We start from the raw sequence: 23,386 nt of genomic DNA, 5'->3' as shown, positions 1-23,386 counted from the left end.
GAGGAAGCACGTGATTAATAAACACAATCCTAATGCGGATGTAAAATGCTGCGAGCACGCGTGTGTTTTATTAAAATTGCGACTAATTAAGAAGCTCGCGCGCACGTTATCTTGCCTCGCCTCCCGCGCCTCGTCCGAAGACGCCAGCGGCGTTCTCCACTTTCATTCCGTCGAAAGTGATAGTCGCGAACGGATCCATGTTCGAGAAAGGAGAGTCATTGCGCCTCTACCTCTTTCTCTTCTCTCCGCGCAACTTCTCGTTTCCTCCGTCTTGTCATGATTCTCGCGAACAATTTCCGTTTTATCTCGCAACTTACCTCCGCGTGTCTATTTTAATTGCGTTAAAAAAAAGGAAGGGAAAGGGGGGAGGGAAAAAGAGGAGACACATTAAGTATTATTTGATAAAATCTCAAGATAAATAGAATATATGAGCTTGTAAAAATTTTTTTTATTTTTATCACGCGCGCGTTATTATCGTGTACGCTTAGGAAAAGCAGTATTTTTGCAACAATCTGAAGAGGCTCATACGAGATATAAACGTAGCATAAAAAATTGTTTCCGAGAAATCTGCAGAAGCGCGCGGATAAAAAAATTCACACGGTGGGGATCGCGTAAAGTGCGCAAAATTGTGAGAAATACCGTGGATACCGCAATGCGTTAACGAGCGTTAACCGCGGATACCGTATTAATGTCACGTATTGTTTTTGCAGAATTCATCTGCTGATCAAGATGAGACTTACCATTCTAACTCTGACGGCTGTACTCTGCCTCGCATTAGTGAGCTCGCATCCACTTCCGGAAGACGGACTTCGATCGGAGGTAAGCAAGCACGTGTGCATCCCGCCGCCTTTCTCTTTTAACGTCGCCATCTATTTTGCAGAGATTAATACCGCGGCGTTAACGGCCACTTCTCCCATGCATTATCACTTAATTATCTAACACAATTGGCACGTGGCACGCTAACTAACAGAACTCGAGTTTAAGAACTGAAATTTAATCGTCGTTTTAAGCAAAAACTTTTTATTCATTTCGCAATTAGCGGTTGATCGATTCCTGCATAAGGTCAAGTATGCCGGTTATGATTCTTACTACGTCACAGCGATTTCCACTAACCTTTTCCATTAACCTTCACCTCTTCACTGGGTTTTATCTTCGGGTCTTTCCCGTATCGATTAAGGAGAAAGTCTGTTTTGTAGAAAATATGTCGCAGAGAATTTCTCTGTGCGGGGACATTTCTTTGAAATTGCGCGTAGTTATTAATCACTGGGAGCATGAACGATAAAAGCGCAAGATGATTCCTGCTCGATCGCGAAAGTTCAGCCCACGTTACGATCTGCGGGCAGTAAGCGCACGATCGTTCTGCCGGATTGATCAATTCGACGGGCGAGGATGATGTTTCACTTTCGATGAGTCTTTCACTCGGACAATGCCACCGATGAAACCAGTAGCAGCAGCGAACAAAACAGCCGGAAAGCAATCGGGATTCATATTTTACGACTACGTATCGCACCTGCGGTTTGCGAGACCGCAAATGTGAATTTGTTTATTTTAATAACGTGGAACTCGGAAACGTTGGCGAACGCGGAATAAGTATCCCTTATTCTTTTCACAAGTAAAAAAAAAAAAAATGCTGGGCTCATTAAGTTAATAAAATTTTATATAAGATGGTGCCTCCACGTCGGAATCGCGGCGATGTGTGTGGAAAATTTTTCACGTTTGAAACACGGTATTCGCAATGCGTTATCGGAAGTGGTACGGTAAATTCACAATTCTTCGACAAAACGTGGCATTGCACGCCGTTACGATTGCCCATTTCGTTATTACGTGACTTATGGAATCCTAGCTGTTACCCGAAAAGCCTACCTTACTTTCATAGTTATTTAAACTTTGCATTTATGTGTAATTTATTTATAATTACCACGGTTTACATAACGATTCGAGACCACGCAATGCACCAGGCGTGGTGTTGCGACCACGGGCGGAAGAGTGCGGCCGGCCAGCCGCACGGTTACATGACAATAAGCGGCTGCGGGAATTATTCGTTTGGAAAACATTTCGCGCGTAATGGATGGGTGCGAGGAGTTCAATGTTTCGGTTATGCCGCCGTAAAGGAGGAGTAGCGTAACCCTCACGGAGTATACGGCCCGACGAAATGCCGGGTCGTCCGACCGGCTCTCGTTGCGCGCTCCCGACACTTTCACTGGCCGCGAACACCGGCGAAGTTGCCGGACACTTTCTTCGGTCGATAGGCGCCCGATGGGAAAGCTAGTGCGTACGCACAAATGCAATTTAACAACACGGTGTGATATACGAAACATTGTGTACAAGTGTACAAACAAATCACCGGTTGCACGCCCGATTCGCGTTTTCTCTCGGCTGAGGAACACGAGATAACAAGACGTAAAAGGTATCATAGACGATAGAGACGAGGTACAGACACTGGCAGTTAGACCGAAGAGCGGATTATTCGATTCGTGAATAGTTTTCACCAATGCCCGCAAGGATAGGTTGCAGGATATAAAAATTTAATCGAGGACTACACGTTGTACTGAATGTGGTTAGCACTGAAATGAACAAACAGGCAATTAAGAGAGTGAGACTTTAAAGAGTATTAAAGAGCACGAATGTTAAATTATAAAATAATTTTTCTTCAATCCACGATATCGTACTCACGAGCGAAATTTCTTGGTCAAAGTTGAAGCGACCGAATTCTACGGGCGATCACGTGAATGTAAAACGAGGTTTAAGGGAAAGTGTACCATAATACTCCGGTTGAGCAACATTTGGGTTTCGTGGCTGTCCATTGGCCAATCTAGGTTTATTCGCGAAATTAAAATAAAAGTAATTTAAAGTTTTACGAAATTCGAATTAATCTATCGTGATTTTAACACAGGTTAACCTTCGTTTAAAAGAGACAAACTGAATGTGATTATTGCCTAATCTCGACTAAATTACAACTGCAAATAAGCTCTGGAATCTTTTAATTTCTCTTTAATATATTCACATTCGCAATCTCCGCTTTTAAAGTAAATACTCGAAAATACACGTGTCGCGTGAGATAATCAATTATAATAATCGACGTCGGCGCGATAATAACTGCCATTATTATTGTGATGTAGTAAATTAGAATTACGATTCATAAATCGGTGTAACAAAGTTTTGTTATTGCTTTTTTATAAAAAAAAAAAAAGTAGTAAAAGAGTCAGCACGTCTGTTCAATATCTAGTGGCGTTAAGTTAATGATCCTTGCTTGGTTATCATCTAACATAAAAAACGTTACACAACACAATTACCTTAACATTCACAAACGCACTAAATTCCATGGCCTTTATCGTATATTTTCAGCCCGATCTGGAAAATTACGCATCACAATACTTTTTTATTCGTCGCTACTTCTCACAAACAAGGTTCGCGATGCTTTAACATTACTTTAAAAAAAAAAAAAAAAAGCAAAAGAACTCCTTAGCAGCATCTTAATCATCAATCAAATTTATTATTTAACGCATCACAAAATACGCACTCCATTATCCCAGATTAAAAGATCTCGGTTCGTACACACTTAAAAGTTATTGCGTAACCGTAGAAGTCCGCTTATATCAAGTAGATAGGCATATACTTTTGTAGCAAAACACAGCAGCTTATTAATCCGTAAACGCGTAACTGAGATATTCTCGTGTCGATCGAGCTTCGACTAATGCTCGACGCTACGTGATCACCAGCCAATCAAGTGTCGCCGATAAAGATGCAATGCGAAATTGCTGTCGTACGGCAAGGCCAACAAGAGACCTTTCTTTCAGGCCCTTGATCGGTTGATGATGGCCGAAGCCGACAGCGAGGCCGCCCTGAGGAACAAACGGACGATCGGCATTCTGCGACAGCTCTTCCCCGATATCTCCCAGGTGAGCAGTCATGATACGTGAATGTCAGAGAAATCCTGCAGAAGGCCAGGACTGAACTGACACGCCGAGCGGCGTTTTATAGGCGAGACTGTACATAAATTATCATCGCCGATTATACATATACCTCGCCAAACACTATCAAGGAGCGATACGACGTCCTTGAGCGATTTACATCGGGCTGTAACGTACTAAGAACTTTTTGACACCCACCGCCATAGGACTTCGCCTTTCGTCTTTACAGATCTGCGCGGCAAAAAGGTGGTATTCGTTGAATACCTCAGCCGCGCATTCCTACCGAGAAAGTAACGCATACGATTTGAGAGTCGGCCAACATATTAGCCAACCACCCTTTGCTTACTCGCTCACGTACAGATCGATTTGTTTCGATCTCATTTCACGGGCTCATTTCACGTTCTTCCATTTTATTCGCGAAGAGAGCGGAAGCGATTCATTATACTCGCGGTCGTAAAAAAAAATAAATTAATAAATAAAATAAAAATTAAAATTAATCGCGCTTCCGTCGATCCGTTAACCAGGCGAGATTTCTCGAGATCTCTTTTGCCCCTTTTTTCCATCTCGATCATGTGCAGGTTATACAATGAGAATTTTCACGAGATCTCCGCAACGTTACCGAAGGAAGTTTCATTAAAATACGAGCAAAAAACTGTACAGTGCGAAGTAATCGTTTGTCGACGAAGTAAGAGAGGCTCCTACCTGTAAAAACCAAACATTCACGGGAAAGTTCTCTTTTTGCGTGTGAAATTCTTTCTAGCCGCGCTGCCTATTGAATTGTTCAAGAATAACTTCCTAATTTGACTAATAATACACTGTACGATTTTTTGTCTCGTTAGGAAATGGCTTTCTTAGCGTCGGTCAGCGACGCCGGCTTCTCTTGCATGCGGTCGCATGTGCGTGCACGCGCACGACAATGGCGATTGATTTAGTAACGAACCTTGCAGAATAACGTTGAATTAGTCATTCCGCACCGCGGCGAAGCCGCCGGTTTGCGCGAACCGGAAGATTGTTCGTGGAAGAATGTCGACATTTCTCCGGTATAGAATTCCCAAATGATTGGATGAACGAGCGGCGACATATGAGACTACGATCGCACAAAACGACCCTGTGGAGTCTCTCGGATTACGGAATAATTCCACGCCAAGATTCGCGTTTAATTTTATCCCCGTATCTATTGAACGTCATGTAAGAGCGACGAGCCTGATTTCCTACGACTTTGCAGTGCCTTTGAAAGAAACGCGGTAATAAGAAATCATACGATAAGAATTAATCACATTTGAACGTAGCACCGATCAATCGAACGAGCATATGTTATTAGACGGACGATTGATCGCATATTTAAAGATTCTCTGACAGACCGGAAGTCCACATCATTCATAGATAAAAAGTATCACCGATTACTGCCATGGATCGATCGGTATCGTATGCAGTTACGACTACAGAAGAAAAAAAAAAAGGAGAAGATTGATCGTGGCTAACGCCACGCTGCGAGGCTCTCCAGCTAAGACCTATTGTTTTCTAGAGAATCGAAGAAAAAGTCAACTCTATTGTCGCGGAAGTCATTCGCGTCCTTGGCCCGGTCATCCTTCGTAATGTTCTTGGAGGAGGAGGAGGCGGCGGCGGCGGCGGCGGCGGCAATACAGGCGTCGAGACAAGCAACGATGGCACAAGTGTAGTAGGCATGTCGCCCTTCGGTGATGACGATGAGGATGAATCGGCGTCAACTCGTTCAAACGGTTCTTTAGTCTCGATCTCTCTGCCGACGTTTCCGCCCGACGATGAGGAGGAGACGACCAGCTCCTCTTCGTCATCCACGATAACGACACAGAGCAGAGACAACATTATTGCTACGACGACCACGACGGCATCGCCGACTACAATACCCTCCGCTACAACACCGTCGTTGTCAGAAAACGAGGTCACCACTACGCAGTGACCGTTTGACCAGCAGCTCGGTAAAAGTTTCGAGGTCATGACTTTGAGGAATCCTCACAAAGAATGCAGAATACCTCGCAGAATGCCTTACCGCGCATTCAGGACTGCAGCGGCACGCGTTGTCTACTTTATGTGCTAATTACTTACTGGGTACTCGAGAAAACGGGGATTAAATCGATCGGCCATTCGATCGACCGCTCAAATCTCGACGGATTTAATGACCGCTGAGTTACCGCGCAACCAGGACTGCCGCGGTTGCGCACGTATTTGTACATTGCTAACTGTCTCTTTTATCGTCCTCGTGTCTGCTATTTATTTAGCCATTAATCGATTAATAATATTGTATTGGCAACTTATGCCACCACGTTCATTATTACGATCTTACTAGTATTATCAAAGTCCGGTGGACAATTTTATTCTACTGGTTCTGGGCTCTTCATCTTGTTATTTCAATTATCTGTTTGTGTTTCTCGTCCGCAAATCATGCTATGATCATGTTTCTATACGTAAAATTATACAAAAAAAGAAAACTGCACTACGTTTAATCAAAACACTTTTACTTCTTCATCACCTAACTCTGATATAAATTTAAGACTTAATTTTTTATATTTTTTATCGTCTCATGTGTTTTTCGATGTGACGCTTAAACCATTTCGACTGTCAGGCCCTTTTTTTTTATACTGTGGTTCTCGGTTCATCTCGAAATTATCTTTTCACTAAACAATCCTCTTCGATTTTTGTTTTGTCATTCGTGTTCTCATTACGCCGTAATTATTTTCCGTTATTAGTTGTTGCAGATTAAATTAATCTAGCATGCTAATCTTGAAAAATATCTCATTTATTATGTGGCACTTATGTCACATCTGCACTGTTATCGCAGATATATAAGATTCAAAAAAAAATTTGCAAATCACCAAGCAATCAACGACTCAATGCTCAGCTTTTTGTTCCATGAATTCATGAATCATTTAGCCATTACGTGATGTCCAGGATAGTGTAATCTAACATAAATCTAACACAAGTCTAATACATTTATTAAAGACGTTCCGTAACAATTAATTAATGTTTTGTGTCGCTTCTTGACCGTGCATGTCGTAAACTTCGTAACATATCAATGTTATTTATTTTGTGATTCGCATGTTATTCGTCATGACATTTTTACGTACGATTGTAATCTCCGCAGCAGCTCGAAAGAATTTTGAAGTATAACTACGATATTAAAATCATACTTGATTTAACTTTGGATGCACAAAAAATTCAATCGAAAAGTAATTAAATTTATGCAATGGAAGCCATGCTTGTGATGAATAATTTATGGGAAACATTGCTAGAATATTACGTGAACCTAACTATACTTTACAGACCTTGAAATTATGCACGTGGCCTACTTGCTTCGCGATTACGATTTTTTTTTTGTGCATCTTTTTTTCATCGAGAGAATCAACGATGATTGATAAATTATTAATCCAACGTTAATAATACTCTGTGTCACAATATATTTGTCTCATAAATGTTGCTTACTCTACGAAACGCATATATGAAACGATACGAATAAATTACGCTTTGTTCGTACGGACGAAAGTAATTAATTCGCCGCCCGACCCACGTCGATTATAGGAAATATTTTCTTACAGGACGTGAACCCGGAATCAGAGAATCGAGTGAACGAAATCGGATCGGAATCGCAGAACAACGAGGTGCGAGTGCAATTCGCGGACGAAGTGGCGAGCGATAAGGAACCGCAGGAGCTGACACCGTTGGACGAGACCGATGCGGAAGAGGATGAGAATAGAAACAAGAGATTCCTCTTCGGCTTCGGCGGCGGCGCCGGCGGTAGCGCCGGCTCAGGCAACTTCCTCTTCGACATTATTAGGGTGAGTCGCGGTATCGATTCTAGATAGTACTTCTCTTTGCTAATACCGTGTGAAAAATGGAGAAAAAAAAATTAATAAATAATTAAATAACGACCGGAGGATGAGGAAGACTTATGGCTGCAACGTTGACGCGCAATCAATCTCGAATACACTTGATATTCGAGTAACGGGCGAGTTAACCGCAAGGTCTGCACCAAGCTGCAGACGGCGGTGAAAGTGAGGCAACCGAATTGCTTTTAGCCGCCACTGCACCATCTGGTTACTATTCCAAGGTTCCTGACCTAGGCACGCTCAGGTCTTGCGATAGAATTACCTCAGTCAGGATTCTCGTCAATCGAAGCCGTTGTCCTTGATTGATATCTACGCGAATCCGCGATTTCATATACGCGACGGTGGAGAAACGTCGGTACCGCGGTTCAATTACATTGGAAAATTAACGATAATGGGAGTAAAATCGGGTAACAATTTTACCGTAATCACAAATATTTGCGGTTTGATCAATTTTAATCTTTGATACAAAAAAGTATTTACGTATACTATTATAGATGTAACATTTTTCTGTTCTTTCTCTCTCTCTTTTTTTTTTTTTTTTTTTTTTAATTCTTATCACTTTCAAAGTTTTTTTTATTTAAAAAAATTTATAATTAACAAAATATAATCGTGCCTGTTAAGAGGGTCAAAGAAAGCATTCGAGATGTCGAGAGATCATACGATGCCGTTAGAGTGTGCTAGTATGCACAGTAAAACTTTCTCGTAAGCGATCAGAGATTAGGAGGATGATATATATACAGAAGACTTGGAAGCGATTTGATAAGAGCGTCGTGGGTGGAAAAATGAAACTCAACCTAACCTAAACCACTTCTATACCGGGGTTCTCGCTGGTAACCAACAGAGAATTAATTCCACGACGCTCATTTTTTTCACACCGTTTAAGAAATATTTTTGCCGAATTTATTTTGCAGAAATTAATTTTTTATTTGAAAAATATTTATCGCGCAGATAGTTTTATTTATAAGTCTCTAAATGCCGTACGTGACATAAAATTATTATTTTACATAGCATATCCGTTTCCCGTGATAAATCGGTTGTGCGTGTTACATTATCGCGTGGAAGCGCATGAATAATAATATTGTCGCACATTCGTCGACTGGTTTTTTTTTTTTTTTTTTTTTTTTTTCTTGCAATGTCTATATCGGCGAAACGGGTTTTTCGCCGACGAGACAGATGCAATCACGCGAAAATCGAGTCACCGTTTCCAATGGCTGCTGTCACCGTTATCCACTTTCCTGGCAAAAAGACGTTATTACGAGCGACTCGAAGCGATTCCAGACCGGTCAGTCGTGCTGCGACCCTTCACCGTTCGCCAATTGAGAAAACGAGAAATTTGCTACGTGACGAACACTCTGTTCTTGTCTTATATATATTCGTCGGTTATTAAACGGCAAATTAAATCCGAAGATGTTTTCTAATTGCATTACAGAAATGGATGATACTTTAATTTTATCTGAGAGTTATAGCACGGTTTTAATGTTTACCGCAATAAAATTGTCAGATTATGCACTATAAAACTATCCGGACAGATTATAAATGAAGAATTAATATTTGCCGCTAAAAACAATTAATTATAATATTCAGAAGTCAAAGTCGAGTCGTCTTGGCGATAATAAAATTTCGAAAATGTCCGGCAATAATTTTTTTTTTTTTATTAGTGACATTTTCGACCACAACGTTGTAATCAACCAGCATAAACCGCTTTCAACTATTGCGGCGCGTATATTTATACGAGCAAAGTTCACGCGAAGAAATTTGTATGCAATACTGCTAACGACATCGGTGCTACTTTGCTAATATTGAACCGGCTTTCTTCTACGCAATCTTCGCCCGCAAAGCCGCGTGCCGTTAGGCAATTAATTCCTCTCCATTTTTCACGACGGCAAAACGAAGCAGAGAGCAACGTCTGAAAACCGTCGGCGACGATCTAGCGACCGACCGAAACCCCAGGCTTCTCTACCGCGGGAAAATACTTCGATCGAGGGCTTTTTAACTCACCACTTTCCAGCCATCATTGCAGGACACTTCAGAATCGTTGCAGACGCAAAGGGCTTCCGCTGCGCGGAGATAAGCGGAATCTCCCACGCGATTTAGCGGACGCGAGAACAAGCAAGGGCAGAGTGCGTCAAGTAAACGAGGCGTTCTCGTCTCTCTTCTCTTGTTTAGCAAGCGGCCGACGGGGCGGCAAGAGCGGCGGGCACGGTGTACCGTGTCGTGGCCGGTACCCAGAGCCTCGGGCTCGGGTTAAGCGCCTCGCGCGACGTGGGCCCAGCCGCCCCAGCTGCCGCCAACCCCGGCGGCACCCCGACGTCCGGCGCATCCTCGACCGCCGCCCCAGGAGCCGGCATTCTACCACCGGTACGCCAAATCCTTCCGACACGCCTAAGTGTCCGCCGACAGAGATACGGCGACTGCGCTTCTAAAAATCGGTCCCGATAAACGCGAACCCTTGCAATCCGACGTCCTTTCGGAGGGCACCGATCCTTCGGCTCGCCAACCGAGCACGTCGAATCGGTCGGTGCCCGCTCCGAAAGCCGGGGAAAAACGATCGTGGGCACGTTTTGCACTTCGCGAATGCATAATATGCCGCGAACGGACGTTTTTCTTCCTCGTCGATGCGAGATAGTAGACGATTGGTGTTGCACGTGTATACCACCAATCGAATTTATCGGGTTCCGATTCTCATTAACTCTCTCTTTCTCTCTTTTTCTTTCTATAATTACTCCATGTTGCTAATATGTAACATACGCACTGTACATGACTTCTCTTTTTTCTCTTCTCCCCTTTTTCTTTCTTTTATTCATTTTTTTCACCTCACGATCATTCCCAGCATGCCGTACCGTCTTCCAGCTGCATGAAAAAAAATCTATATTTATTCCCAATTTTATTGCCCGTTAACTGAAAGACACGTTTTTAATTTCTATCGTAATTTTCTCCTAAAAAATACTGTTTTATATATTTATTTTTGTAATTACACGTTACATGCAGAAGTAGTTCAAAATGCACGTTTCATATACAGCCTACTTTTATTTATTTTTCCGCGCAACTTTTCTCTCGCAGTCTTCTCTGTCTTTCTTTCTCTATCTCTTTTTTTCTTTCTCTCCCTCTTTCTTATATTAGACCTCTTTATCTTTACCTGCATGCACACCTTTTCGCATCACTCTTGACTTAGTTGTGCGACGTTTTTCGACTTACTTTCTATCAGTGACTTAATCCCCCTCGTGACGACTTATTCTGAACAGGCTACCGACACTTTTCCTGTCTGGCGTCTCTTTCTCTTCTTCCTTACACCGTTTCTCCTTCCTTTATACAAAGCATCTTACCGATCTTGCCTGCCTTGCTGCGCATGAGTTGCATATCAAGATCTCTAATATATCTATTGTATATGCATACGTGTACATGTTTGAACGTAATGCAACAGCAAGTTTTCTAATCCGCCCGTTCTCCTCTGTACAAAACTATCTTATTTTTTTCATTCGCTACGATTTCCTTTGTATCTACGCACTTTTTACATGTCTAATGTCGCAACCGAGGTCTTGCCATGTAATCTGTACAAATTGCGCATCCTTAACTTCTAACCGGAAGTTACTTTACAAATTTCAAGTATAGAGTTGAAGTGCAATTAGGTGACTAAAACGAATAATAAAATTGCACAATATTCCGCTTAAATTAAAATAAAAGAAACTGGTTAGCTTACACGCATCTTTTAATATTTTTTTGCTGTTTTTTTATTTAAAGTAACTTGTTGAACAAGGTCCATGAGATTGGCAGTTAAAGACGTAATAAATTTGTAAATCAAGTGATTGTCGAGATCAGTAGTTTCCTTCAACTCTAGAATGTTTTTTTGCAATAAATTTGCCTGTTCATTTCCAAATCCCATCTTGTTCCACCCGGCCAACGGTCCCGACGCAACGCTGACAACCACCGACTAAACATGAGAGACTTTTTTTTTTATATATGGCGTACAGACCGGCTGATGGACAAGGCCGATTCATTCGGGATCTGGCGGCCGCCCATTGATCAGTGCCGATTCTCTCGTTGTTGTGATCTTCGTACTCGTTCACTGCACCGTATATATCTAGCGTAGCTGTATCTTGTTCCATCGTATATTTGGACGCACTGGAGTAAACGCACGCAGTTCGGCCGGCAGACGAATCGGTTGCAAGAAGTAACGCGATGTAACACGCGCGCGGCTTTCAAAGTGAGCAACGCTTGTACGATCGAAAGAGGGATTTTCCACCGCGACGGAACCGGTTTGTCTGCCAGGCGGAGATCTGCAGCTCGTAGATATTGTAAATTTGGTAATTAATTCACGACCGAACTCGATGCGTTCGCAGCTGGAGCTATTCGCTTGCCAAGTTTGATGTTACGATGCGTCGCGAATTGCTAGTTGCAAAGCGTATTATCGGGAAACGTTCGTGGCGTATTATTTATCTTGTTGTCACCATGGGTACTTGGCGATTTCACCTTTTCATGGTGCACGTGCAGGGTGTCCATACGGAAATATTAACCGGATGTCGATCGCTCCGTGAGATCGTCCTCCGCTCAAGAGCAGAGTGATTCTCAAGCTGAGAAAAAAAAAAAAAAAAAAAAAGAACTTACGTATGCACACCCTGCCGACAAATCTCGAGTATTACGAGCCGAAGGAGCGCACGTAAGGATCGTAGCAGCAAGATCGATGGATCGTATGTTGTAGCCGCAAGTAGGAATAAGGATGTGAGAGCACCGTAGTGTCGGGAGCGCTGGAGTTGGACGTGGAGCTGCAATTACACACCGCAATTTTATATCCCCAACAAACAAACAAAAAAAAACCAAGTATTGTAATTAATTCCTCTGTATTCAAAACCCGCCTTTGTCGCGTCTCGGGGCCCGTCCGGGTGTAAAAATCCCCGAACAACGGGGCCCTCCGTCTTCGCTTATCTACCGATTAACGTCGACGGATATCTTTCCAGCTGGTGGCCGGTAGCGGAAGTAACGGGCTGACCGCCGGTTCGAGCAGCCCCCCCGAGCACGGAAAATCGGAGGAGCAGGAGGCCGTGCCCGGCCCAGTCACCAGGTTCTTCGTCATCGCTAATCGAGGACTCTCGAATCTCGTCCAGGATCTCATACTCGTGAGTACAAACGATACCTCTGGACTTTCACAATCGCTATCTTTCACCTTTGAACGTGACAGATTTATAAAATCCAGCTTCCGCGGCTCGAGACTTTTTTTTCAATTAATTGAATAACGACTGCGCGACCGTGAAGCGGTAATTAATTAGAAATCTGACAGACCACGCTTGTTCTCGGGGAGAACGTACCGTGCGGATTTGTGCGGATCCGTGCGCGTGGTGGAAGAATAATTGGTGATCGATAATCACGCGCCGTCACAGCTCAGAGCTGCTGTTAACAATATACCGATACGCGGTTACTTAATAATACACCTCAAAAGACATCTGCGCCAATCCGCTGCCTAGAGCGGACAACAACATGCAGGATAGAGCTCCGCTCTGTATACCGGACGTCGATTATAGATTTCAAGATTTTAATGACTCAGGCTGCGCGAAAGTAAACCGCGTGACGAAAGATCGAACTGTGTCGAAGAGTCTTGATTAATAGTTATCATATCAAATATAATTTCGCTAGACAATCGTACGGCTGAAATAAAGCCGCGAGTATAATTTATTCGGACGCGGTGAGAATGCAGATCCCGGTGTTGTGCGCACGTAACCGGTGCGACCGATTGCGTCGTACCTGACGTACGTCAGTTGTTCCATATCTACGTTTTATTATCTGCGGGAAAAATTGTACGCGATTTCAACATTGCCAGAACGAAGGAAAAGGAATCGGGAACTTTTCCTCCCCGCGGAATCGCCGGCGTTTGCGGTTCACCGCGCGAAATTCGCGGAGCCACGCGCAGAGATTCAAACAAGTACGAATGTGAAAAACTAAAATGTTGCGCGTGACGTAATTCCGATTACGAATTCACGATAAGTAAACCCGGTCTGTCGTTGCAAGTGACTGCGTTCGTCGCCACGCGATAATTGCTCGCGAACAAATTTAAGTTTCTTCGGATGGATTTGCGAAATAAAATTCGCGCCGTGGTTTCTTATATTTAATTACGAAATTAATTAAAAGATCACGGCGGCGCGCGCGAGACAACTTTTTTTTTTTAATAATCACGTATCGACATTACAATTCGATCGGATAGTCGTTAGTAAATGATGTGGGAAGTGTTAAATGCTGTAACGGATCGCGTTAAAGGTTCATTAGAAATCAACCGGTAAAGCACGCGGATGAAAAATGAGGGACACGGCGTTAAATGCTATCAGATTTGAAATGTATCGAGATAAATGCACGACGGAATTTTATAAAAACGTCGTTTAAAACCGCTAAGATTGAAAGAAGCATCGGTCTGTCATAATATTTTGCCGCGCGATCTAATGGCATAATACTTTATTAAGGTCGAGTGTTGCGGTGCAAAGGCCGGCTGTGTTTAGCCGGTTTAAAAGCCTCGTAGAGCGGCGATCGAGAGATAAAAGGCTTCACGGTGGTCAGTCACGTGTTCGGCCGCGCCGAAAGTTGAACAGGCGTAGCGCCGCGACGCGTCGCGTCGTTTCAGATATAAACCGGGCCATTACGCAAGAGCACGCGGCCGGGATCGATGGAAAGTAAAAATGTAAGCGACTTTCTCTATGAAATAGCGCGTCCATTTGCCAGCTGCAACTTATGCAAGAGCCGATCCCGGCACGCAAGATCGCCAGAGGCGACGACTGGCCGCGGCTACTGCCGTCGAAATTGCGCGCCTCACCTTACGTTACGCTTTGTGGACGACTGCCCTACATTTAATTTATCACAAAGGATCCCTCGGGCCGACGAGGTAAAAAACCTGGGCCGCGAAAGTACACGTGGCTCCCGTGCCTTTCCGCGGTGCCTTTTTACGTCGACACGCCTCACTGGAAGTCACTATTTTGAAAAAGATTAATAAACATCAAATCGGGAACGCGTGGATTTTGAAAGTTTTCTGATTTCCGTAATATGGAAAGTTTCCTTCATAGCTTAATTTATGTTTCATAAGGACGAAAAAGGCGCTGGCGATTAAATTTAGCGTCCGCGTGGACAAACGTAGGAAGAAGATGAGAAGGAATTGACATTTATCACTCGCTATGTATTTTACGACACGCGAACTACGCTTTCACTTTGCGATTTAATCAATTTTTGAGCTCGTAAAACACGAAATCAGCGGGCTGTGGCTGATTGGATATTGTTCGGCTGGGAGATTATTTATCTCGCTCTATCCAAACGATTTTTACCTTCGCGCACGGTCAATCCAAATGGTTTATTGCGATAAAATAAAATTAGACGATGGTAATCCGAACGGCGGTTATTCGGGCCACCGTCAAAATACAAAAAGCCGGAACTAAAACTCACTTAGATGCGTGCGTGATCGCGCAAGAATTTCTTTTTATTCTTTCCGCGGTATGATCCACTGTGATTTTTTAAACCAATGATTTTTACGCTCGTAACACTCGGACTTGCCGCGCGAACCGTGGAAAATGATTCACCTTAGATCATCTGGCCGACGTAACTTGCGACGTTTATTCTTGCTCGGCCGTTCGTTACTTCCGCACGATGACTTTACGGATTTTGTAATCAGTTAATGGCAGATAATCATAGCTATTACCGAGGATAACCATTTTTCTGTCTACAAGGATCAATCCAACAAATTACATTTTTATTTTCAATTAATCACTATTAATTTTAGCTAACCAAATTTATTTTTATTAAGAGGTTACACCAGCTATCATATGCCTGGATTAATATTTATAGAAAACGTAAAATATGTTATAAATATTCAATAGAGAAACTGTTGAGAAAAAGTACAAATTCATTATACTTACATCATCACGAGCTCGCTATGACGTTGCTTGCAAAATTACGCAGTATAATTCCTTATTTAAAACCGAGATGTAGATATTTCATTGTTGCCCGATCGTCGCGACTTTTTTTCGCGATGCCGATTCGTTCTATCGTTCGGGTCACTTCATGCCGCGAGAGTGAATGTCAGTTTAATTTTTAGTACTTTGTAAATTTTAAATACTTTATTATTTTTCCGCGGGTAATCTACTTTTCTCCAAAACGCTTCATAAATTTTTTCCGTATGAGGATTATAATCGAGATATAAATCACGGATATTAACTCGCGTCAACCGATAATTTTATTTATCAGATATAATCATCAATTTTTCGGTACATACGGAGCTCCGCTATTTGCATGTTATCTATTCAACCTTCCGGGCCGAGGAATGCGGTAGTAACATCAAAATCGCTGCCCGCGATCTTTGAAAGAAAATGTATTTTATGGATAATATATAACGCAAAATGAAAAATTAATATGAAAAGAATTATATATTAATTAACGACGGCAATGAGTGTGCGTAAATGTAAATAAGCTTATGAAATATCTATAGATAGCGGAAACACCGGTTTTACGTGGATTATAGTGTGCAATCACCGCTTAACTTTGTATAGTATAACTGTATTATGTCTGCAAAGAAATCGTGTAGCGTAATGCAAATTAAGATTTCGCGGCGATCGGTGTGCAACGGTGGATAAAGAGCGCGGAGAGAAAGGAAAGAGATCGCGAGACACTATTGTGTTGCGGGCCGTAGCGATTCTTTTTCCTTCGCCCCGCGTCTTGCGACGATCATAATTGTTTTAACATGCCGCGTTAAAGTTCTCTCGTGCGAGGTGTTTTGCCTCGCGAGAAGAAGCGTCCGTCAGTTCGAAAGCGTTCACGCTTCGCGCGCCGCGCGGAATTCCTCGATCCGCTAAACTCTGCTGCGCGATTAAACGAAGACGCGAGCAACAGGAAGCAGTTTTACATTGTTCGTGGATCACGCAATATAAGTTGCATTTTTTTTTAAATTGACTCTTTGTCTTTATACTGCATCTATGGACTAATATAATTCTTAAGAAGATGAAATAAAATTGTAACGTGTGAAAAAATAAATTCTATTAATATCTTTAATTTGCAGCGTCTGGCGGCCACGAGCGAGCGCTTCGTCAACTTCAAGGCGCGATTGATCACCTCCATCATCTAAAGATCTCATTTCGTGGGCTAGGATGAGGAAGATTAGAAGAGGCCCCAGCCGGCGTTGGTACCGCCAACGTGGAGGCATCATCGCCGAGCCGCCTTTGCCAGTAGGAGCACGGGTACGACGTTGGCAACGAAACCAATCTCGTGGTGTTGCCCCCTTGTCCCTGAGATCCTGAACTTAATTCCTTCGCCGATGGCTGTCGAGCTCTTCGCGAAAACGCAAGACACTTCGCCACCAAACGCATTCCTCCAAACCGATCGATTCGACGATCCCGTTTCGATTATGTTCACTCCAGTTGTCTAATTCCCTTTCGTTTCTATCTACTTCTCGCTCGTTTTTTTTTTCTTTTTTCCCTTTTCTCCCTGCACTTCTATTATCTTCGTCCTTCAGTCAACTAGAATAACAAGTAATTAATAAATTTCTGCAAATGATCGTTTTAGAATGATCGAAATTTAATCGTGTAGTACGACTCGTGCCGCCATGTCTATCGTGCATGGAGGCACGTGGAGAGAGAGACAGTGAAATTGTAAAATTGTTTTGAATTTGTGATACGACACGCTCTCCGTTTGCAATTCGGATGATTCATGCACCAACGACCACAGGTCGGAAATTTCTCCTTGTGCTCTCTCGCGCGAGTAGCAGAGGGGCGTCCCTTCGACTAAAATTATTTCAATTCGCGTTTAAAGTAAGAGCAAATAATCTATTTTTTTATTTATACGATACGGAAGGCTTATGGTTTTTAACAGGGGTATGACGCGTGTTGTTAAAAAGGGTCGGAGAGTAAGGTCAAATATTTTACCTTTGATTGTTCACGCGCGAGCAATATGTTTCGATTGACCGTCTTCGAGCATGAGACAATTAAGATACTTGTACATACATAGGTCATCCGGGAATACAATAGTGCCAGGAATTTTCTGTCTGTTCTGCTGCTTTAAATATTCAATTTTATCCTATATTTACGTTCCTCTCGTCTCTAAAAATTGCGGTGACGTAAAACTTGTGAAATTTAGACAATTTTAATATTAATGAGAGAGAGAGAGAGAGAGAGAGAGAGAGAGAGAGAGAGAGTGAAATCAAAATCTTCCTTCATATATACATCAACTGATACTGTTCGTGAAAGCTTGTCACCGCAGTGAACTATCGGAGAAAAAGATTTTTCACTTCTTGGATTTTCTCAGTGTGGGGAAAATCCAATAAGCGATACAATTTAACAAACGTAACGTAGTCAGCATGTGAAACACAATGTTTCTCGTCCTTATACCGAGCGTATTATTTCTCTATGTAAAGCGTCCCTGTTGTTTTTTGTAGTGCAAATAAATATTATTGTAATAAGAAGAGAATTGTGTATCTCTTTAACTATACCTTATTGGATTACCGCTTAAAATATACATTTGTAACTATTATTTATAAATGCATCAATTTTATTTATTAAAATCTATATGATATACAAATATTATTAAAAAAATATTATATGATAGAAGTGGACGAAGCCCACTACGCCCTAATAAAATTTGCGGATTAAAACCGTACAATAAAATATCTATAATATGATAATATTACCAACAAAATGTAGATAACGAGTATTCGTTGTTATTATGCGATTCCTAATGATGCAAGTAAAATGCAATATATATATATACAAATACGAAAATGTATAATGTAAAAATTAAACATTTATGCTGCGTACAGAATTTGATTCACAGTGAAGCTTAATATTTTGTAAAACAACAATTTTTTTTTAATTTGCTTACCTTGCAATTTGTTAATGCATTGTTAACATGGTTGCAAGTAGGTATAACGTTATAATTCTTATCAACAATTTCTCTTATTCTTAATTGAAGATATATTACTCACATTTGTATGTAAATCATTTATCTATCAATATTTTATTGTTCTGGACTCCGCTTTTTATATTTTTGATCCTCGATTTGCAAATTTGCGTCAAAATCGTATTCTGATTCGTGTTCTGAAATCTCGCAAGAGTCCCAACGATATAGCTATGACGGTGAAGTCACCGGTGGCGGTTTTTCTTCCGGGATACCAACGTAAACTGGATCACCCAAACGTACAACTCCGTTTGGTCCTCGTAGGCCGAGATGAATTCCCATCGCTGGACTGTCGCCAACTGCAGGTCGTATTTGCGGATCGGTTATTTGTCTGTAACTATATAAAACAAATTTCTTATCATTAGCAAAAGATAACTACTTAATTTTGCCACAATAATTAAAGAAATCTTGAATATTATATGTATGTATGTATGCACATATTGCAGTACCTTCTCAAAGTCTTTAAAGGCTCCGTGTTGGGATGTTTCGTGCCAGTTTCTGGATTTATCGTAGTAAAAATACACCTTGTGCAGGGTCTAAGATTTCTCATAATCACATTCCCGATCTTTACCCAATCCCAATTATCTTCTTCGTAAGCAGAGGGTCCCTTGACCAAGAAACTCATGCGAAACTGCTGCGCGACGACTGGTTCGTCTAGTCGGGTATTAAGATCTGCTATTGAAGCTTCGTTGGCTAAAGTGTAGCTCGTTTCATCTGGATAGGCACCCTATTAGAAAATTATTTTTTATTTTAAATATTAAAATAAAATAAGTAAAATATTTCTTGTACATTTTATTGTTGCAAAATTTTATACCGCGTCTATTGGCTCCTGCTTTGGAAAACTCTTAACATTTTTCTGCCTCACAGGTCTCACTGGTCGGTCTAATGGATAATAAACTAGCCTAAGCCCAACATCTTCCTGAAGAATATAGCGCGATAACCATCGGGCAGGCTCTTCACCGCAATCGCGCGCCGGTACCGCTTGACCCCATACAGCGACTCGGAAACTTTTGCCACGAAGTTGTGCAAGGTCCACCGACACCGACATCATACCTGGAGCGGAGAGCGTAAGCACAGAACCGGAAACACTAGGTGATACCTTCAACATAGCAGGAAGACTATGGATGAAAGCTTTCAGAGAGCTCAAATTAACAACTAGCTGATTTTTAATTGAGTAAGTAAAATATGTAACAATAAAAAGAAACACGGCTGAGTGTATTTACCGCGCGTGTCGATCATTAGATATTTCCATCTGTGTTCGGTAAAACAGAATGCAAAATACGTATCTAAGTTTTTAAATATTCAAACTCTTTCAATAATTTATATGTATAAATATTAAAAGGATTAAAAGAAACAATTTTTTCAATTTTTTTTTGTAATAATAAGGAAAATTAATTTAACAGCTTCTTACATTGACCATTTTAGGTTGCTGCCTGGCAGTGAGAAACCGTCCTTCGAGATCGATAACGAGCAAGGTCCGATCTCTCAACCAACCGGACTTTAGTCCCAACGTCGTGCATTCCATTTCTGTCTTACGAACTGGTCCTAAAGATTTGACGGGGTACATGACCATATCGCTCAATTCTCCAACTTTTCGCCACTTCGATGGTGGCTTAGGTCCTTGTTTTCTGTTCCACCACCACCAAATAACGAAAACCGCCGTGCCGACGCCTATGGCGACCGTTGTGGCGTACGTCAGTCGCGCTTTATCTGAAAATATAAGATACAAAAAATTAATATGATAAAAGAAAATTAATAAATCCATGATCTGTATAAATACATCTCGTATATTCAGTTGCATTATATCAGTTCGAAATAAAGTGGCCAAGTTTCGTAATATATGTATATCGTTATATAATAACATTCGAGAGATCACTTATTTTATTTCTCGAGTCATGTCCGATGGACGTGATCGATCACTTAAAAACTTACTCATTTCTTTTCTGTAACAAAAATTTTGTGCGAGGCATAACCGGTTTTATGAGTTCCGGAAATGTTTCATAAAATGTACATTAAACGAGGTCATCTGGCCGTTACCGTAATGCTATGTATAATGACTTCAAATTATGATGCGCTTAGTTGTTGAAGAAAAGGTGAAAGACAACAGAAGCGATTTTAATTGCAAAATAAATAGTCCCGATATGCGCTCGTGCGATATCGCAGAATTGAAACTGCGTCCTAGATTAAGAAGAAAAAAAAAAGGAAAAAAAAAGTAGCACGTTATTATTTCAAAAACGCGATATAAAAACATGAAATGCAGTATACATTTATTGTTTCGCGTACTTTTTATGTAGTATGTACGTACTCTTGGCAATGTAATGATATGCATACGTGCGAGACTGGTTAACATGTACGCGTTACAATTAAGTGTAACGAGCCGCAACGAGCCGCGTATGCAGACACCGTAGAATATTCTTCTTTAAGGAGTTTCCAATATCCTCGCTTTACAGCATAAACTCTTCTCCTAGATTAACATTAATTTTCAGTAAGAGACAAATAACGCGCTACGGGAATGTGAAATTATAACGTGAAATAATCCAGACGTATTATGTGAGATCCGGGTAACTAAAACAGGAAAGAAATTTTTATTTTCGTTGTCCTGCATGCTGGTCGATATCCTAGAAATCGAGAAAACCGCTTGATAACGGAAAGATACGGTATGAAGTAAGTGACACAGCAGATGTCATCCCATATACGGTTACGCCGCTATATATATGAAATATACGTAGATTAGTCAAGGTGGCTTTTTACGATTAAATAAAAAAGTGAAGTAAAAAGTACATATATCAGCAAAAATAGCGTGTCCAGCGTATATCTTGTAAGCTGTCTGCATTATGATTTTCTAAGTTAATTGTACGAGTTCTACAAGTTGCGTTGCACATGGATTATTTTATTACAAGACTGCGTTGGTTGTATATGTTTGTATAATTTTTCTTTTTCTTTTAACGTTTGTTTTAGTGCAATATAATTAATTATAATAGTTTTTTACGATGTAATACACGTGCTATATTTAAATATTTATTAATAATATATTACAACTTGGCATCAATTATTTCGCTCGTAAATTTTTCGCTTCAAGCAACGACAAATGTACATTATTCGATCCCTTCACTCGAAAACATACTTTTTCTTCTACTAGAGGGAGAAATCCCTCATTGTGGGCCTCTAAGGGGCCACGCACCCCTCGTAGAATCAATACTGCAAGAAACAAGCATTATTTGAGCAAAAATAAAACGTAGCTATCCCTTCAACATTTCAAGTACAACTAACTGGATTTGTCTCGACCTACAAAGATTAAATTAAATTAAATATAAGAATTGTTATCAGTAAAAATTTATATCAATAAAATAAAAGTTCATCGAAACTATGCCATTGAGATAGTTAATTCATAACGGTGTTCTTATCAAAATAATTGCACGATAAATAATAATTAATATATGAAATAAATTATAATTTTTTGCGAACAAAAAAATACGGCTGGGTAAAAAATTATTATACATCTATATGAAATATACTTTTGTGTACATAAACATTTAATTAATTCTAATTAAAAGTTAATGTAAAAAATGTCAAAAAATTAAAAAATACTACGCGTTCTTATCAAAGTTTGTCACACAAAAATTTTCATGTTTCTGTTTGATTTGCTTTGCATTCATCTTCGTCCTTGAATCTGATTGAGTTAGATCAATTTATCATGATTATAGCTCAAATACCATATATCATATTGCGTCGCTAGTTACTTATGTCTCTCACTTTTGATTTATCTTACTTTCTCTGTCTTTTTTTGTATATCATTTTGAGATAAGTTCTCTTTATACGTATTTCAATTTTATCTGTGCGGAATGTTAGTTTGTATTGTATTTATTAATTTTATTTGACGTAAGTATTTATAATTATCTGTTGCTACGGCCAGTATTCGTAATTTATTTTTATTTCAAAATTATCTTAAATAATATCTCAAGACACTAATACGCTTCTGGAATTCATCTAAAACCAGACAAAACTGCACTTAAGACGATCCTAAGTACAAGAACCAGCTATGAGCGCCGGTTTATCAGTCACACGCACATTAACCTACTCGTAATTTCTTTGCCCAACCAGCTCTCAGTTCTTCTCGTGAAAAAGAAAACTAGCCGAGGATCATTGAAGAAAATATTTTTACGTCATTCCGAGTTCAGCTCTCTTTTACATGTAAAAACGAGTGATTGCAGTTATCGCGGATAATATCAATAGTATAATTTGTATTTACCCATTATCAGTTCCAAAAGTAGTAGAGGCCAAGCCGAAATTGATTCACCAGGTGATCGTGGCCTCGGTGACCGTCCCGAGGAATCGGTCGATTACTCCGGTTTTCTCGCGGCAACTAACCAGACTGAGCTTACTGCAACTGAGCTCACGTGCGCATCTTCTCTTATGAACGTGGAGACACCGTTATCTACTCGCGTCACGGCCCTCTATCTCCTTCCACCATTGTAGTTGCCGGCGCGTCCACATATGCCTGAAGGAAGGTTTCACCAAGTTGAGTGAGAACCGTCGTCCAGAAATAGAATGCAGCTTTCACGGGCGTGGATGGCACATGCGCCGGCCCGACCGGCTACTCCGGACTTCACGAATCAAACTGCAAATAAGAATACTTCAATTAATTTATATCAAATAATATCTCCATGGATCACGCTATTAATATCGATAAAATAAATTGTTATTACT

At 40.9% G+C, this 23,386-nt stretch overlaps 2 protein-coding genes across 8 annotated transcripts in view; one reads left to right on the top strand and one right to left on the bottom strand.

Annotated features, from left to right (window-relative positions):
* LOC139101816 (uncharacterized protein DDB_G0280205-like) overlaps nucleotides 1-18,193 on the top strand; it is a 59,608-nt gene extending 41,415 nt beyond the window's left edge. For 2 of the 7 annotated variants that reach the window (XM_070655253.1, XM_070655261.1), the window contains exons 2-6: nucleotides 711-819; nucleotides 3,798-3,899; nucleotides 7,484-7,723; nucleotides 12,727-12,885; nucleotides 16,791-18,193. In XM_070655253.1, coding sequence (XP_070511354.1) covers nucleotides 711-819; nucleotides 3,798-3,899; nucleotides 7,484-7,723; nucleotides 12,727-12,885; nucleotides 16,791-16,856 — 676 coding nt within the window. In that variant the 3' untranslated portion in view covers nucleotides 16,857-18,193. Of the gene's footprint in view, nucleotides 1-710; nucleotides 820-3,797; nucleotides 3,900-5,436; nucleotides 6,390-7,483; nucleotides 7,724-12,726; nucleotides 12,886-16,790 lie in introns of those variants that run through there. The other 5 variants (XM_070655296.1, XM_070655305.1, XM_070655278.1 and 2 more) reach the window with 4 other exon arrangements.
* Nucleotides 18,194-18,259: 66 nt separating this feature from the next.
* LOC139101732 (mitochondrial amidoxime-reducing component 1) lies at nucleotides 18,260-23,208 on the bottom strand. The gene is made up of 5 exons (XM_070655111.1): nucleotides 22,929-23,208; nucleotides 20,091-20,389; nucleotides 19,494-19,778; nucleotides 19,129-19,406; nucleotides 18,260-19,016 (listed from the first exon to the last, which is right to left on the bottom strand). Exons 1-5 carry the CDS (start codon nucleotides 22,930-22,932, stop codon nucleotides 18,851-18,853), a joined length of 1,032 nt encoding a protein of 343 aa, XP_070511212.1. The 5' UTR covers nucleotides 22,933-23,208; the 3' UTR covers nucleotides 18,260-18,850.
* Nucleotides 23,209-23,386: the final 178 nt, after the last annotated feature.

The sequence above is a fragment of the Cardiocondyla obscurior genome, linkage group LG01, assembly GCF_019399895.1.
Source record: "Cardiocondyla obscurior isolate alpha-2009 linkage group LG01, Cobs3.1, whole genome shotgun sequence".
In the NCBI taxonomy this organism is placed as follows: domain Eukaryota; kingdom Metazoa; phylum Arthropoda; class Insecta; order Hymenoptera; family Formicidae; genus Cardiocondyla; species Cardiocondyla obscurior.
The sequence above is the reverse complement of the archived record's forward strand: the minus strand, read 5'-3'. Positions and strand labels throughout refer to the sequence as shown.